Source organism: Phascolarctos cinereus, unplaced genomic scaffold (assembly GCF_003287225.1).
Source record: "Phascolarctos cinereus isolate Bilbo 61053 unplaced genomic scaffold, phaCin_HiC Scaffold_726;HRSCAF=1367, whole genome shotgun sequence".
NCBI classification, from domain to species: Eukaryota; Metazoa; Chordata; class Mammalia; order Diprotodontia; family Phascolarctidae; genus Phascolarctos; species Phascolarctos cinereus.
In genome coordinates this window covers 257,458,665-257,472,733 of record NW_027556098.1, presented here as the reverse complement: position 1 = coordinate 257,472,733, position 14,069 = coordinate 257,458,665, and the positions used below count along the sequence as shown (strand labels likewise).

The following is a 14,069-nucleotide window of genomic DNA, read 5'->3' as shown; positions in this document are numbered from 1 at the left end:
ACATTAATTAGGGGCCTAACATATCCAAGGCCCTATTCTAGGCCCTGATGATACAAAGGTATCTGCCCTCAAAAAGTTTATATTCTACTATTATAATTTAGCATTTAATCTGTTACTTGTTTTATGAACTTTAGTTTTCTCTCCTTAAATAGGTTATATTCTACTATTATAATTTAGCACTTAATCTGTAGTTGTTTTATGAACCTTAGTTTTGTCTCCCTAAATAGACTGTGTTTCTTTAGAGCAAGAATCATGTCTTATACTCCTTGTATATTCTTCCCAAAGTCTAGTAAAGTGCATATCATAGACTCTCAATAGATAATTATTGATTGATTCATGTACTCTCTCTGAAATCACTGTACTTCAATTTCCTCATCTGGAAACTAGAGTCAGCAATGTTTCTTATGGGAGTTCTACAGGAGAAAGAGCTTACAGAAATTCCTACACCCACACACAAAATCACTTTGTAAATGGTGCAGGAAGGGGATAAAGCAGATCATCATAATAAAATAAATGATTTGGATATGAATCCTATCGCAGGCATTTATAATGTATGATTTTAAGCAAGTCACTTAACCCTTTGCAGTCTTAGTCTCTATGAGAATAAGAACACATACCTCTAAGAATTGCGTGAGGATCATATGAAACTATACATAAATATGCATATATGTTCATTATATATGTTTATGTATATATATTCATGAACATACACCTATTACTGTCTATCTATCATGCTTTGCAAGCCTTAAGACACTATTTAAATGTGAACACATTATTATTATATAGCAATCAACAAGATATAATTGAAATATTTTAGGTCAAATAATCCCACACTGCATAAAGAGCAGCTAGCAAATTAACCAGATTAAAATGTAATTGGAAAATGTTTACAAAAAATAAAATAAAACACAATATAGATAATGTTAATTTGTGATTTTCTAAGTCAATATTTGGCCTCAGGAATCCATTTCTATCTGAGTTTTAAACCATTGGTATAAAGCATCTCCAGGTGTTAAAACAAAGCCAACCAACTAACATCCCATAATGGAAGTGTGAGAACAACATGTCTACTAATAATAATAACAGCTAACATTTATATTATATAGTGTTTTAAGTGAGTGAGACACTTACTAGCTGTGAGACCCTGGGCAAGTCACTTAACCTGTTTGCCTCAGTTTCCTCATCTGTAAAATGAGCTGCAGAAGGAAAGGGAAAAACCACTCTAGAAAAAAGAAAACCCCAAATGGGATCATGGAGAATTGGACACAACTGAAAAATGACTGAACAATAACAACAAGGGTTTGCAAAGCAATTTTACAAATATTATCTTTTTTTTTATCCTCATGACAACCCTGTGAAGTAGATGCTATTCTACTATTATTATCCCCATTCTACCTGTGAAGAATCTGAGTCAGACAGAGGATAAGTGACTCGTACAAAGTAACATTGCCAGTAAGAGTCTGAGGCAGGATTTGAACACAGATATTCCTGACTCCAAGTCACGATACCACCTGGCTACCTCTGATAAGAACTGGTCTTTACGTAGCATTTTATCTATATTACTTTATGTGATTCTCAAAAAAACCTAGGAAGGTAGGTAGTGCAGATATTATTATCATCTACATTTTACAGAAAAGAAAGCTGAGGCTCAGAGATATTAAGTTATTTACCAAGTGACTTACACATCTAGAAAGTGTCAGCGGCAGAATTTGAAACCAAATTTCTCTCGTCTCTAAGTCCAAAGTTCTTACTATTACCTTGTATTACCTCTCAACTATCACAACTCCATGATTCCATATATAAGTTGCTGAAATTGTATGCTTCATCATCCTTCCATACTCTGAGTAGTATAACTTTTCATTTTTAAGTTGAATGACTAAAATCTCTCCATTCAATCCACTTAATCAAGTTTTGTTCTCGGAGGAGGTGAAGTGACTTGGTCGTTACCATCTTTAGAGTATACAATATGATAATATATAATATACCACAACCTCTTATATTCAATAAACAACCCTAACTCCTTTCACTTTTAATCCTTTAAAATACTACTTTTAAAAATAACAATGATAATTAAAGAGTTCCAGAGGTGAAAAAAAAATACTATAATCTAATGCATCATCTTTTATCAATGTCTCATAGGCCTTTAGGTAGTGTAACGTAATGGTGAGGGTCCTGGAAGCCAGTAAGACCTGGGTTGAAATACCACCTGTGACACATACATGCCAAATCACTGAACCTCTCAGAGCTCTAGGAAAATCTGTAAGATTCTTGAGTTGCAGGGAAGGTGCTTGCCTGCATTGGTGGAAGGAATTTCTTCAACAAAAAGTTCCTGGGTTAATGAAATCACTGATGCCATAGCTATCCCCTGTCCTAATAGTCCTTACAGAGAGAAGCTTTTCCAACATCTAACCATAGATATGCCCTTTTTCCAGGTCCACCTCATAAATGTTGTACTTTCCTAGCTTTTAGACCAAGCTCCTCACTGTTTTTTTCTCCCTTCACATGAAATGAAGACTTTTATGATGAAGTTTATAACCTCTTGGGCTAGACTCAGCAGGGTTTCTTAACCTAGGGTCCTTAAATTTTAAAAAATATATATTCTGATAACTATATTTCTCCTTTCCCTCCAATATTTCCATATTAGCCATGTTGCAAAAGAAAACACACACATACACACACACATACACACATGCCCCAAGAAAAATAAAGTGAAAAAAGTATGCTTCAATCTGTGCTCAGAGTTCATCAGTTCTGTTCTGATGGTGGATAGCATTTTTCACCATGAGTTCTTTGGAATTGTCTTGTATCATTGTCTTGTTCAGAGTAGTTAAGGCTTCCACAGCTGATCATTGTTACAATATTGCTGTTACTGTATAGAATGTTCTAATTCTGCTCACTTCACTTTGCATCAGTTCATATAAGACTTCCCAAGTTTTTCTGAAACCATCCTGCTCATCATTTCTTATAGCATAACCTTATTCCATCTCAATCATATACCACAACTTGTTTAGCCATTCTTCAATTTCTAATTCCTTGCCACCACAAAAAGAACTGCTATTAATGTTTTTGAACAAATCGGTCCCTTTCTTTTTTCTTTGTTCTCTTTGTTAGTGGTGTTATTGGGTCAAAGGGTATGCAGTTTCATAGCCTTTTGGGTGTAGTTCAAAATTACTCTCCAGAATGGTCAGACCAGTTTACAACTAAACTAACAGCGCATTAGTGTCCCTATCTTTCTACATCCCCTCTAGCATTTGTCATATTCTTTTTCTGTCATGTTAGCCAATCTGTTAAGTATGAAATAGCATCTCAGGGTTGTTTTAATTCACATTTCTCTAATAAAGACTGATTTAGAACATTTTTAATATGATTATTGATAGCTTTGATTTATTCTCAGAAAACTGTATTTTGATATTTGATAACTGTATTTCAGTATAATTGGTTTCCTTTGCAAGCCTATGTATTTTGTTTTATACATTTATAAACATTTACCCTGAGAAGAAGACTGCCAAAAGAGTTTATAACACAAAAAGGGTTAAGAACCCTTGGGTTTAAGGTTAAACTCACTCAGGATCTGGTCTTTTCTTTGTTCTCTCACACATTTGGGGTGGTATGTATGTGTAAAAGGTTACACAAATGCCTGGGGATACTCATCTGTAAAATGGACCTACGAGTAATCTTTGACTTAACAGGGGTTCCCACTTATAACACTGCCAATTAGCCTCAAGGAAGATACAAACCAGACTGGCCAGTCAATCTATTTCCTGATACGATCAAGCCCATAAGACTATCTCTTTATAGCCTCCTCACCCATCATCTACCAAGTCCTGCTCTCAAACACTTTTCCCCTGCTTAGCAGTCCTTTTGGTTCCTGGTTTTATACACAGCCCTTCTCTGGGAGTGCTCCAAAACTTTCCTTACAGTCCCTTAGGCCCTCCCCCTAGTCTATGACAGGTCACCTCCAAGAAATTTTAAATACAAATCAAATTAGATTTCTTTAAGAATTCACTTTAGAAAGCATTCTATGTTCAGAATACAATTACATAATTTTAGATGTTAAATGAGTACGGTATTTGTGGTCATTTCTATAAACAATTAGGCACCAGGCCCTTGGCAGAATGTTAAATTGTTTCTGTGAGAAAATCAGATACAATTTACATTCACATCAGCTAAGGGCAGCTTTTCCAGGAATATAACTTTCTCTAAATCTGAAGACTACCCAAAGTAACATCTGCCAGTTATCTGCCCCAGATAGGGTTCCCAGTGTGGTCATTAGTCTTTAAAATACACTGGCCTTGAGAAAGTTCAGTGTATAAAAACAAAGAACTACAGCTCGTCTGGTAATCCTAGTTGAGTCATCACTGGGAGAATTCTTTAGAAGCAGGTTCAGAACATAAAGGAAGCCCTGGGTATGTGTAAGGATTTGCCATGCAAAAGCGAAGGGTAGTCTAGGGAGCAAACCAGTTTTACTAAAGGCACACAAAGCAAAAAATAGAAGATTTATTATGAAGTGACTCCTATTTCTCTTAGGAGAAGCAACAGTAGCAGTCCCTTAGAAATAGAAAGTAGATCAGCATCATTTATTTATTTATTCATTCGTTTGTTCACTTATTCATTTGTTTGTTTGTTTGTTTTGCCAGGTGAGCAAGTGTTAGAAAGAAATGGGAACTATACCTATATGGAGTGGAGGGGATTACTATAAGGATAAAGAATAGGTGAGAAATTATAATGATGAAGAAACTTGAAGAATTGAGAAAATGCATCTTCCTACAATCTTTGCAAGGGTGGGGGCCTATGGGTGTGCAATATTACACGTACTGTCAAACTCAGTTGAAGAGCAGGTTGGTTTTGCTGAACTGATTTTTTTTCTCTTCCTGTTTTTTATTCTACCTAGCATAGCTTGTTGACAAGAGCAAAGAATCGTGTTTTTAAATGCATAAACAAACTAAAATGCACTGGCTTACAAAGAAAAGCAATTATACTAAAATACAACTAGAAATACTTAATTCTGACAAACTAGGAACTTTTAAGTCACTCTGGTGCCTTATTTGAATGGCAAATAGGTTCCTGTTTTATCTTTAAAGTTTCCCACTCGTGTTCAGGCAGTGGAGAGGTGAGTAGAGCTGTAATGGGAAATTCTTTTATAACTGGGGTGGGCAGAGTCAGAAAAAAGGGTAAAGGAATATATTTGGAAATGTTGATCATGTAAAAACAAAAGATATACATTTTTTTAAACATCAGGATAAATAGAAGAGTCTGCTAATCAAAATGACTAGTTAACCTTTCCCCTAAATACTCAATGAACTTTAATCTATTTTTTTAGAATGTGCATGTATATATACATATGTACATATATACACGCACACACACACACACACACACACACACACACACACACAATCTCTTACAACAACTGAGTCAGTCTTTTAGAGTAAGTCTAGTCACTGCTTGTCTGGCAAAAAGAAGAAGCAGTAATATTTCCCTCCATTCTATTCAGTCCAGATAAAAGATTCCATACATAAGTGCTGAACAGTCTTATATTATTCATTTAATAAGCTGGCTGAGCATGAGTCAGTGGGAGCTCCTAGGACACCGAGGTTAAACACATCGGGCCAAGAACTATTGACGGAAAAATCAGAAGTTACTTCCTGGGTGTAAGTCAGGCTTGTGATCAAAAACATTAACCCTTTCAGTTTTCATCTTAAAAGTGAATAGATGAGCTAGTGGAATCAATAGTTTTCTGGCAATCTAAAATACAAAAGACCTCTTAACAATCTCTGTAAACTAGGATCTCAGACACAGCCAACAAGCTAACCTGTAACTTGGTTTAAAAAAAATTCATACCAAATGATGTTGGTAAGATACAACAAAAAAAGAGATTGAATATGATATTCCAAGGAGAGTGTGACTTTCTCCACTTAAAAAAGGAAAAAAAATAGATCTGGCAAAATTTATGAGTATCTCCCTAAATTTTTAAACTAGAATGAGCAATAACCCACATATTACTTAAGTCATTATAACCTTAAGTCTCAATTCCATGTTACAACCATCACATAGACCTTTGGTATGTCATGCTACATCATCTATAAAGATCAGCAGGAATTTTTTTTTTTTGTGAATATGGAATACACTACTGCTGGGAGAGTGCTTTTACCTAGAAAGATGTAGAAGCACCGACACAACCCTAACACCAATCGGGCAACAGAGTACTAATCAAAAGGAGGAAGAAAGCATATAACGTAAATTGTCCTTCTCCAAGAGGGCCCAATTCTGCCCTTCAGCTGTCATGTCGAACTTTCACTAGTGAGAATTTAATGAAATCTAATAGATATAGTTAAAAAGAAAAGCATTAATTTGCTTAATGCTTCTTTCCCAAGATTTTAAAAAATCTGTTTAAAAAAAAATACCTTTCCCTCCAGTAATGTCCTATGACAACATTTAAATTATGGTTTTAATCACAATGCTAGGTAAATATATTGAAAACTGAGGTGGAAAGGAATATTACAATAGCTGAATATAAGTAAAATCACTTTTGAAAATATCAAATGTGTTAAAAATTAAATTTTAAAGAAACAGCCTTAGACATCCCCAGTTTTCAAGTACCATATTTTTATATCTCAGCAATAAAATGCATAAAAGGATTTCATACAGTGTACAATAAACATTATTATAATAAAACCTTTATCTATAAATGATAACTGACTATATAGTTCTGATATTTAGTGTCTCCTATTTCATTCTACCACTTTACTAAACATTGTAAACTAAATAAAATCAATGTCTCTGGTTCTCTATGCCCAACAATACTTGCTGCTCACTGCTTAGGGTAAACATTTTCAGAGAGGGATAAGTTTCCTTTGCAGAGCATAAACACTTATACATGAAAACAAGAAAGAATGCAACTCTAAAAGAAGACAGATTTTAATCAGCAACATCACAATGAATATACGTCATGCTCTACTCACACATACCCATGTGAAGGCTTTCCAGACTCCAAAAGCGTGCTATTTCTCCTCTGGCTACCATCCTGTTGTTTGAAAAACATATATAACATGTGGAGAACGGCTGCTCAGTTTCTACTAGATGAACCTCAGTCTTACAAGGATCACGGAGAATCACAAAGGCTTTTAAAGCTAGTGAAACTGCAGAAATAGCTTATTCACTGCTTGGAGGTTCTATGTGTGCATTCCAGGCCAGAGCCTACTTAGAAACTGACAGCTCACTCAGTGTTCAGTGTAGCTGGGAGTTGAGTGACTCTAGTGACATCATGGGGTACCCTTAGGGAGGAAGTTCTAAAATGAGGCAAAATCTACAGATACCAAATGACAACATAGTCCCATAAGCTGATCAGAGGCATTTAGCAACTCTGGAGAGATTGTGGTTTGTGGTGATGGAAAAGCACATTTGCTATTTTTAATAATAACAACTCTAAAGCCTGAGTTAGAGTTTTAAAACAGGTGTATCATTTCATAGGAGTTCAGCACAACAAAGGTTGCTTAGTTCAAGAGTGGGAGTTAGGATTTCACACAGTGGCATGACAAAAAAAAAGTCAATCCTGATGACAATGCTGTGCAAACTGCAATTTCATGAAATTATTTTTTAAATGAAAATTTTATGTTGTGTTTGAAAGCTTACAATTAAAAAATAATTTTTACATTCCTCTCCTCATCCTTATTCTTTTCACCTTGTAACATTAAAAAAGACCTAAACACTTTGCTGTTGTTATTTTTCCCCCTACCATGTGTGAAAACCATAGTAATAATTAATTTAGCTATTCCTGCTCAGGGATCTTTCTTCAGTACTTACATGTTCAGAAAAACCCTGGCGCACTTTTGTACATAACAACACAACACCCACAGAAATCATACTGCTTCTCACAGTACTGTTTCAGAATGAAAAGATAAATGTTTCCATGAAATATTAATGCTGACTATTTGCTCAAATCCAGGCTGCACTAGCCTTTGAAAATCTGTGGCTATGGAGAGAGCTTTTCCCATTGAGTCAGTGAAGTCTGACTGAGAAAAAGTCTGGATCGATGCCTCAGTTCACCTAAATAAGTATGGCATTTGTCTCAAGCACCTCATCATCTTAGTGTGGCAGAATGAGGTGCATGGAAATAAACAAAAAGGCAGGTCAGCCTCAAGGGATGCCTTTCACTTCAGCCTCTCCACACGCTCATGTAAATGCTCCTTTTAGCAAATGAATGAAAAGGCATTTACTAAATGCTTACTACATGCTAAGCACTAGGACATAGATAGAAAAGGCAATCCCTGCTCTCAAGGAGCTCACATTTTAATAAGGAAAGACTACATGGAAGAGGTTTCAGCTCAAGTCAGATGGGAACAGTCCCCTGATCCTTAGGGTACAGCAACAAAGCAGATGGTAATTCATCTTCTTTTCCAGTGATAAAATCATACAGGTTGCTGATGGTGAATCATCTGATTGTCCTTTGGTGGCAAAAGCTTTCACTTCCGGGTCTTTAGTAACTGTGAATACTGGGGAGCTAGGAGCCTTAGCAACTGCAGAAGCAATTGTCAGGGCCACAGGGATGATGGCTATTGCATCATCCCTATAGGGTTGGAAGCAGGGCCAGTACGAGTAGTCTGGGGGAGCATATGGCTGCTTTTTCTCATTTTCTGATAAATTTATGTTCCTAGAGAATGCACCTCTTCGAGCCAAGCATATCATCCTGACTGCATGGGAAGCATAGCCTTTGCCTTGTCAGACACTGTTGGAAACCAAACAAGTGGGTAAAGACAGTGAGAAATAAAATGCTTATTTGGCAGTGTGGAATGGCCTGGACAGTGATGAGTTGAGGAGTGGGTAATATAAGTGGAGAATACCTATAAATATTTCTTCCATAGGCAACCTTAAATTCTAGCAGTAAGCTTGACACTATCTGAGTCATCATGGGCAAGTCACTTAACCCCAATTGCCTCACCAAAAAAAAAAAAATTCTAGCAGTAAGAAAGTCAGCTAGGAGATTTTTCTAGTTCTTTACTTTCTTGTTTATGGCTCCTGGCACACAGTAGGAACTTAGTAAATGCTTGATTATCAATTATTATTAATCATTATAATTATCAATTATTAAATGATTATCAGCACCTAAAATTTCTACCATCAATTTTTAATGCCATACAAATTAAAGAATATATACTTTCTTTCAGTTAATCATCAGTATACTGAACTGTTTTGGTGGAAATAAAATTGGAGGGAGAAGGTGATTTGGGGGGTATTTGTTGGAAAGTATCTGCTATATAAAAAGAAAAATGCATGAATTTTTAAAATTTCCTATCACCAACACTGTTAGTTTCCAAATGGATTATAGTATCTGCTTATTCAGGATCATCTTTTCAGCATTCCTCTGTATTTTCCCACCTGGAATAGGCTATACATAGGCCAGGAAACACAGTGAGCCAGGAGAAAATTCCTTGGAACTCTTCTTCTTCTTCGTCTTCTTTTTTTTTTTTGCTTTTTGATGAGGCAATCGGGGTTAAGTGATTTGCCCAGGGTCACACAGCTAGTAAGTGTCATGTGTCTGAGACAGGATTTGAACTCAGGTCCTCCTAACTCCAAGGCTGGAGCTCTATCTACTATGCCACCTCGCTGCCCTTACTTGGAACTCTTAAGAGTCATGTAGACTGGAGCATTTAAAACCAAGACAGTGGGCAGTTTTACCAGAAGCCTACCAGGCATACCAAGCCAGGAATGCCCAAGAGAAGAGCAGCATGGAACCTGAGCCTCCTACAATGGGACTTCCTATAGAGGTCAGACTCTTCTTGTGATAGAGACCTTCTCCCTTCCCTTGGTTGTCTAGGAACATGGACCAGCAGTGCCTGAGTTGCTAGGGAGGCTATGGCTGCCTTGATACCACATGGATTTGCTAAAATCCTGTCATAGAAAGTGGACATGAGTAGCAAAGTACTAGATAGAGATGCCAGAGGAGGAAAGAGTGAGAAATTTCCCCTGGAAGACACAAAATTGCTCCGATATCGAATCCTCTGAAAGCCTACTTTCCAAAAGATTAGTGGACAGATTGGATGACTGTTGATGAGAAGATTTCTTCTTTTCTCCTCATTAGTTTTGCAAATGGAGCACCACACTGAAATGGATTTTCCTTAGTGACTCAGGTGTGCTAGTAATACCCATATGAAAATAGAGATAGGAGAATTAGAGATTTTTTTGGATCTCTATGGAAACAGTGGAGTTACTGGGAGTTTTGATACTTTAAAATTCTGGTTTCATTCAAGAAACTTTAATATGCTATATAATGTGAATGCTTTCTTTTTGGTCTCACTTTGTTGCACAAGAGGTAAGGATCTAAATGGAAATGGGGTCACACACCTAGTGAGAGAAGTTGATGAAATATTTTATGCTAATAATTTTATATTTCAAACTCTAGAGCAAGCAGAGATAAAACTACATAGGCCCTGGAAGACAGGGGGTTCTTTCTAGCACATGTGCAGAGATCCAAACCTTAATGTCAGTGCATGCGCACAAAAAGAGGCCAGGAATTGGCAACCTGATATCAGAGAGCCCCCTGGCGGCTGATCCTGAGACTGCATTGTGAGAGGCTGTTTCAGACCATACCCTGGGGGGTAAGCATGTGTGACTATTGTCTTTCCTCCTCTTGCCCATGTAAAAGGGCAAATGTATCAAGAAAGAAGAAAAACACCAACAGCATCAGCAAGATACCGTCACAGAAACATACTCTTTGTCTTTTGCTACAAGCAGAGAAGATGCCTTCTGCTTTCTAAGAGGTTCCACTAGAAACAGAAATGTCATCCCAGCACCAAAATGAGATTCTTATAAGGTTTAAGTTCTTATGGCAAAGAGCCTCTTTAGTAAATCAGGAGGTTTTTTCCCATAGTTAAAAAAAATGGTTTAAGTTAGACATAACCTCCACAACAGCAATCCTCTTCTGACAGGTAAGAAGAAAAGTGGCTGTGAAATATACCATTATCTAGCACGAAGCATGGCAGGGATAAGAAATAAATCCCTTTGATTGTGTTTTTTAACTGAACTCTAGATTTTATCAGATCACTATTAAGAGCTCTGAAATGATATCTTCAGCACAGGTGAAAGGAGTCTGGGTGTTTTCTCAATTAAGACACTCTCCCTGGATAAGACAGCACTATATTACATCAGCAGGGACAGTGACGATACCAAACATTGATTGCTGGCAACACTGTGTGAATCAAGCAAAGGGATCGGTCTCATCTAAGAGTGGGAGGATCCAAATTATGCATTAATTCCATACATTTAGAAATCAGAGATGACTTTGTTTTTAAATGCCAAAAGCACATGGGATATTGTAATGAACATTCTCACTCAATAGGTATAAAACTTTAATTCTTTTATTTTCTGGGAAGCAGTCCTATATCATGGTCTCTGTTCTGTCTTTCAAGGTAAATACACACGCATATGTATATACACACACCTACACATACACTTACATATGTATTGCATTTTGAAACTTATCTGAGAAGAAAAAGATAGTAGCAGAGCTAGAACTCAAAACATTTCCCTTAAGTATAAAATGAGATTGCACTACAGCATTTCTGAGGTCTCTTCCTGTTCTGAAACACCATGATTCTATTATTCTAAGTACAATCTGGTATAAGTACATTTTCACATGTGGTCATTTCCTGATCATCAACAGAAGGATAATTGGCATCACAGGCAATCCATGTGCCTGGGGAGTTAAGCCAGTGGCTACAATGACTTAACTGATTCCCCTTTCCCATTGCTGAAGCAGAAGGAAAACAAAAAAACTTCCTGCCACAAGAGGTGACTTATTGCCCTAAATTGTTCCCTAGGATAATTAACAAGACCAACAACAATAATATATGCAATGCTTTAAGGTATGCAAAGTGCTTTACAAATATTGTTTCATTTGATCCTCACAACAACCATTGGAGGTAGATGCTATTATTATCTGCATTTTCAACTTTTTTTGTAAATTAAAATTTTTTTTTTGGCTAGGCAATGGGGTTAAGTGACTTGCCCAGGGCCACACAGCTAGTAAGTGTTATGTGTCTGAGACTGGATTTGAACTCAGGTCCTCCTGAATCCAGGGCCAGTGCTCTGTCCACTGTGCCACCTAGCTGCCCCAGCATTTTCCAGATGATGAAATAGGTTGAGAGAGATTAAATGATTTTCCCAAGGTCACACAGCCTGTTACAAGGGTCTGAAAGTAGATCTGAACTCAGGGCTTTTTGATTGCTAATCCAATGCTCTATCTAGCTGTCTAAAACAAAGGGAACTTGACCCTTCCAAGTGTGTTTAGGGCTATTAGTCTATTCCTTAGGGCTACAGAATGGCATTGAGGTAGCACAGGAGATAGAACATCCAGCCAGGCCTGGAGTTAGGAAGACTCATCTTTAATGAGTTCATATCTGACCTCCAACACTAGCTGAATAACCCCGGTCAAGTCACTTAACTCAGTTTCCTCATTCCAGATGAGCTGGAGAAGGAAATGGCAAACCACTGAGAGAATAGAGAGTCACATGACTGAAATGACTGAACAACAACAGTATGGTAGCTGGGCTAGTTGGAGGCTCTGCTAGAAGAACAGGAGTGTTATTTCTAGAATCATAGGATTTAGAACTGGAAGAAATCTTAAGAGTTCATTTCCTGATTTTAAAGATGAGGAAAATAAATCCCAGACTAAACTTTGGTCACAAAGATAATAAGTATCAGAACTGCAATTTGAACCACGTTACTCAGACTCCAGATCTACTTCTTGGCAACTCAATCTCACTCCACCAAGTAGAATGAAACTTAGGTTGGCCAGAACCATAGCTACAAGGAATGTAATATTCCTATTCTCTCAGTAGAGTCCCCTGCCCCCTAGCTACTGTGGGTTGGGCTAGAGTCCCATTCTCCTTCACAGTGAGACAGCATCTAGACAAATAATTTTTCTTGGGGCAAAGTTCCCTAAATCAGCACTCCAAAGCCCCTCACACCTAAGTAATCACCAGAGGCCATGATTCTAGGACTAGCTTCTCTCATGTTAGAATGAATCTATTACATCAAGCTTCTCAGTAACCAATCAAAATATAATCAGAGCGAACACATAGAGAAACAAGTAGAATCAGAAGAGCAATATACAAAATGATTACAATAATGTAAATGGAAAGAATTCCCAAAAGAAGTCAAATTCTCAGTAACAGTAATTACCAACTTTGGTCCTAAAGAACAGATACAGAAACATACAGATCTGCAGAGAGGGGGACTACAGGGCCAGAATGTTGCAAAGATAGATTGCCTCACTTAACTGTTCTTATTTAATTATAAGGGATGGTTCAATTCTTAGGGGTACGACATATTCAGTTCAGTCATTTTTCAGTCACTTCTGACTCTGACCCCATTTGAGGTTTTCTTGGCCAAGATACTGGAGTGGTTTGCCATTTCCTTCTCCAACTCATTTTACAGATGAGGAAACTGATGCAACCAGGGTTAAGTGACTTGCCCAGGGTCACACAGCTAATGTCTGTGCCTGGATTTGAACTCAGCAAGATGAGTCTTCCTGATTCCCAGCCCAGCGTTTTATTCACTTTGCCATTATAAACAGGAATTATTATGATGTAGAACCAAAAGGCATCAATGAAAGATTTTTTAAAAATACAATCAAGTCATTATTGTTAAAGCCCACCTATCTGTTATTATTTTATGTAATCTTCGACAAATCACTCAATCTCCTTGTACCTCAGTTTCATCATCTATTGTACTAAATGGTCTCTAAGGCTCCTTCCTGCTCTAACTCTATAGTCCTACCACAGAATTCTATAATCTTCCAGTATATGCAACACCATAACCATTTTATCCATTCATTCAACAAACATCAAACATCTGAGAAAAGAAACAACACTTTTAAAACACTGTATTAACACATAGTCATGCTAGCCATCTGAGCTGGGTGGTCTGACCACTCGAGAGTGGCTAAGGCAGGCTCTGCTCGGTTCTTAATTTAACACCAAACACTCTGTAGGCATAGCAGTTTACCACAAAAGGGAGGAGCTATATAAGCGTAGCATACAGGAAATGGAGTCAGAGTTTGAGAAATGCTG

At 37.2% G+C, this 14,069-nt stretch overlaps 1 protein-coding gene across 7 annotated transcripts in view; it reads right to left on the bottom strand.

Moving 5' to 3' along the window:
• Positions 1-14,069, bottom strand: part of SPATA13 (spermatogenesis associated 13) — a 148,944-nt gene that overhangs the window by 35,449 nt on the left and 99,426 nt on the right. The window contains exon 1 of one of the 7 annotated variants that reach the window (XM_020997169.2): positions 6,969-7,225. The exons of the other annotated variants lie outside the window; for them this stretch is intronic. Within the exon in view, the coding sequence (XP_020852828.1) occupies positions 6,969-7,023 (55 nt within the window). The 5' untranslated portion in view covers positions 7,024-7,225. Of the gene's footprint in view, positions 1-6,968; positions 7,226-14,069 lie in introns of those variants that run through there. 7 annotated transcript variants of the gene reach the window in all.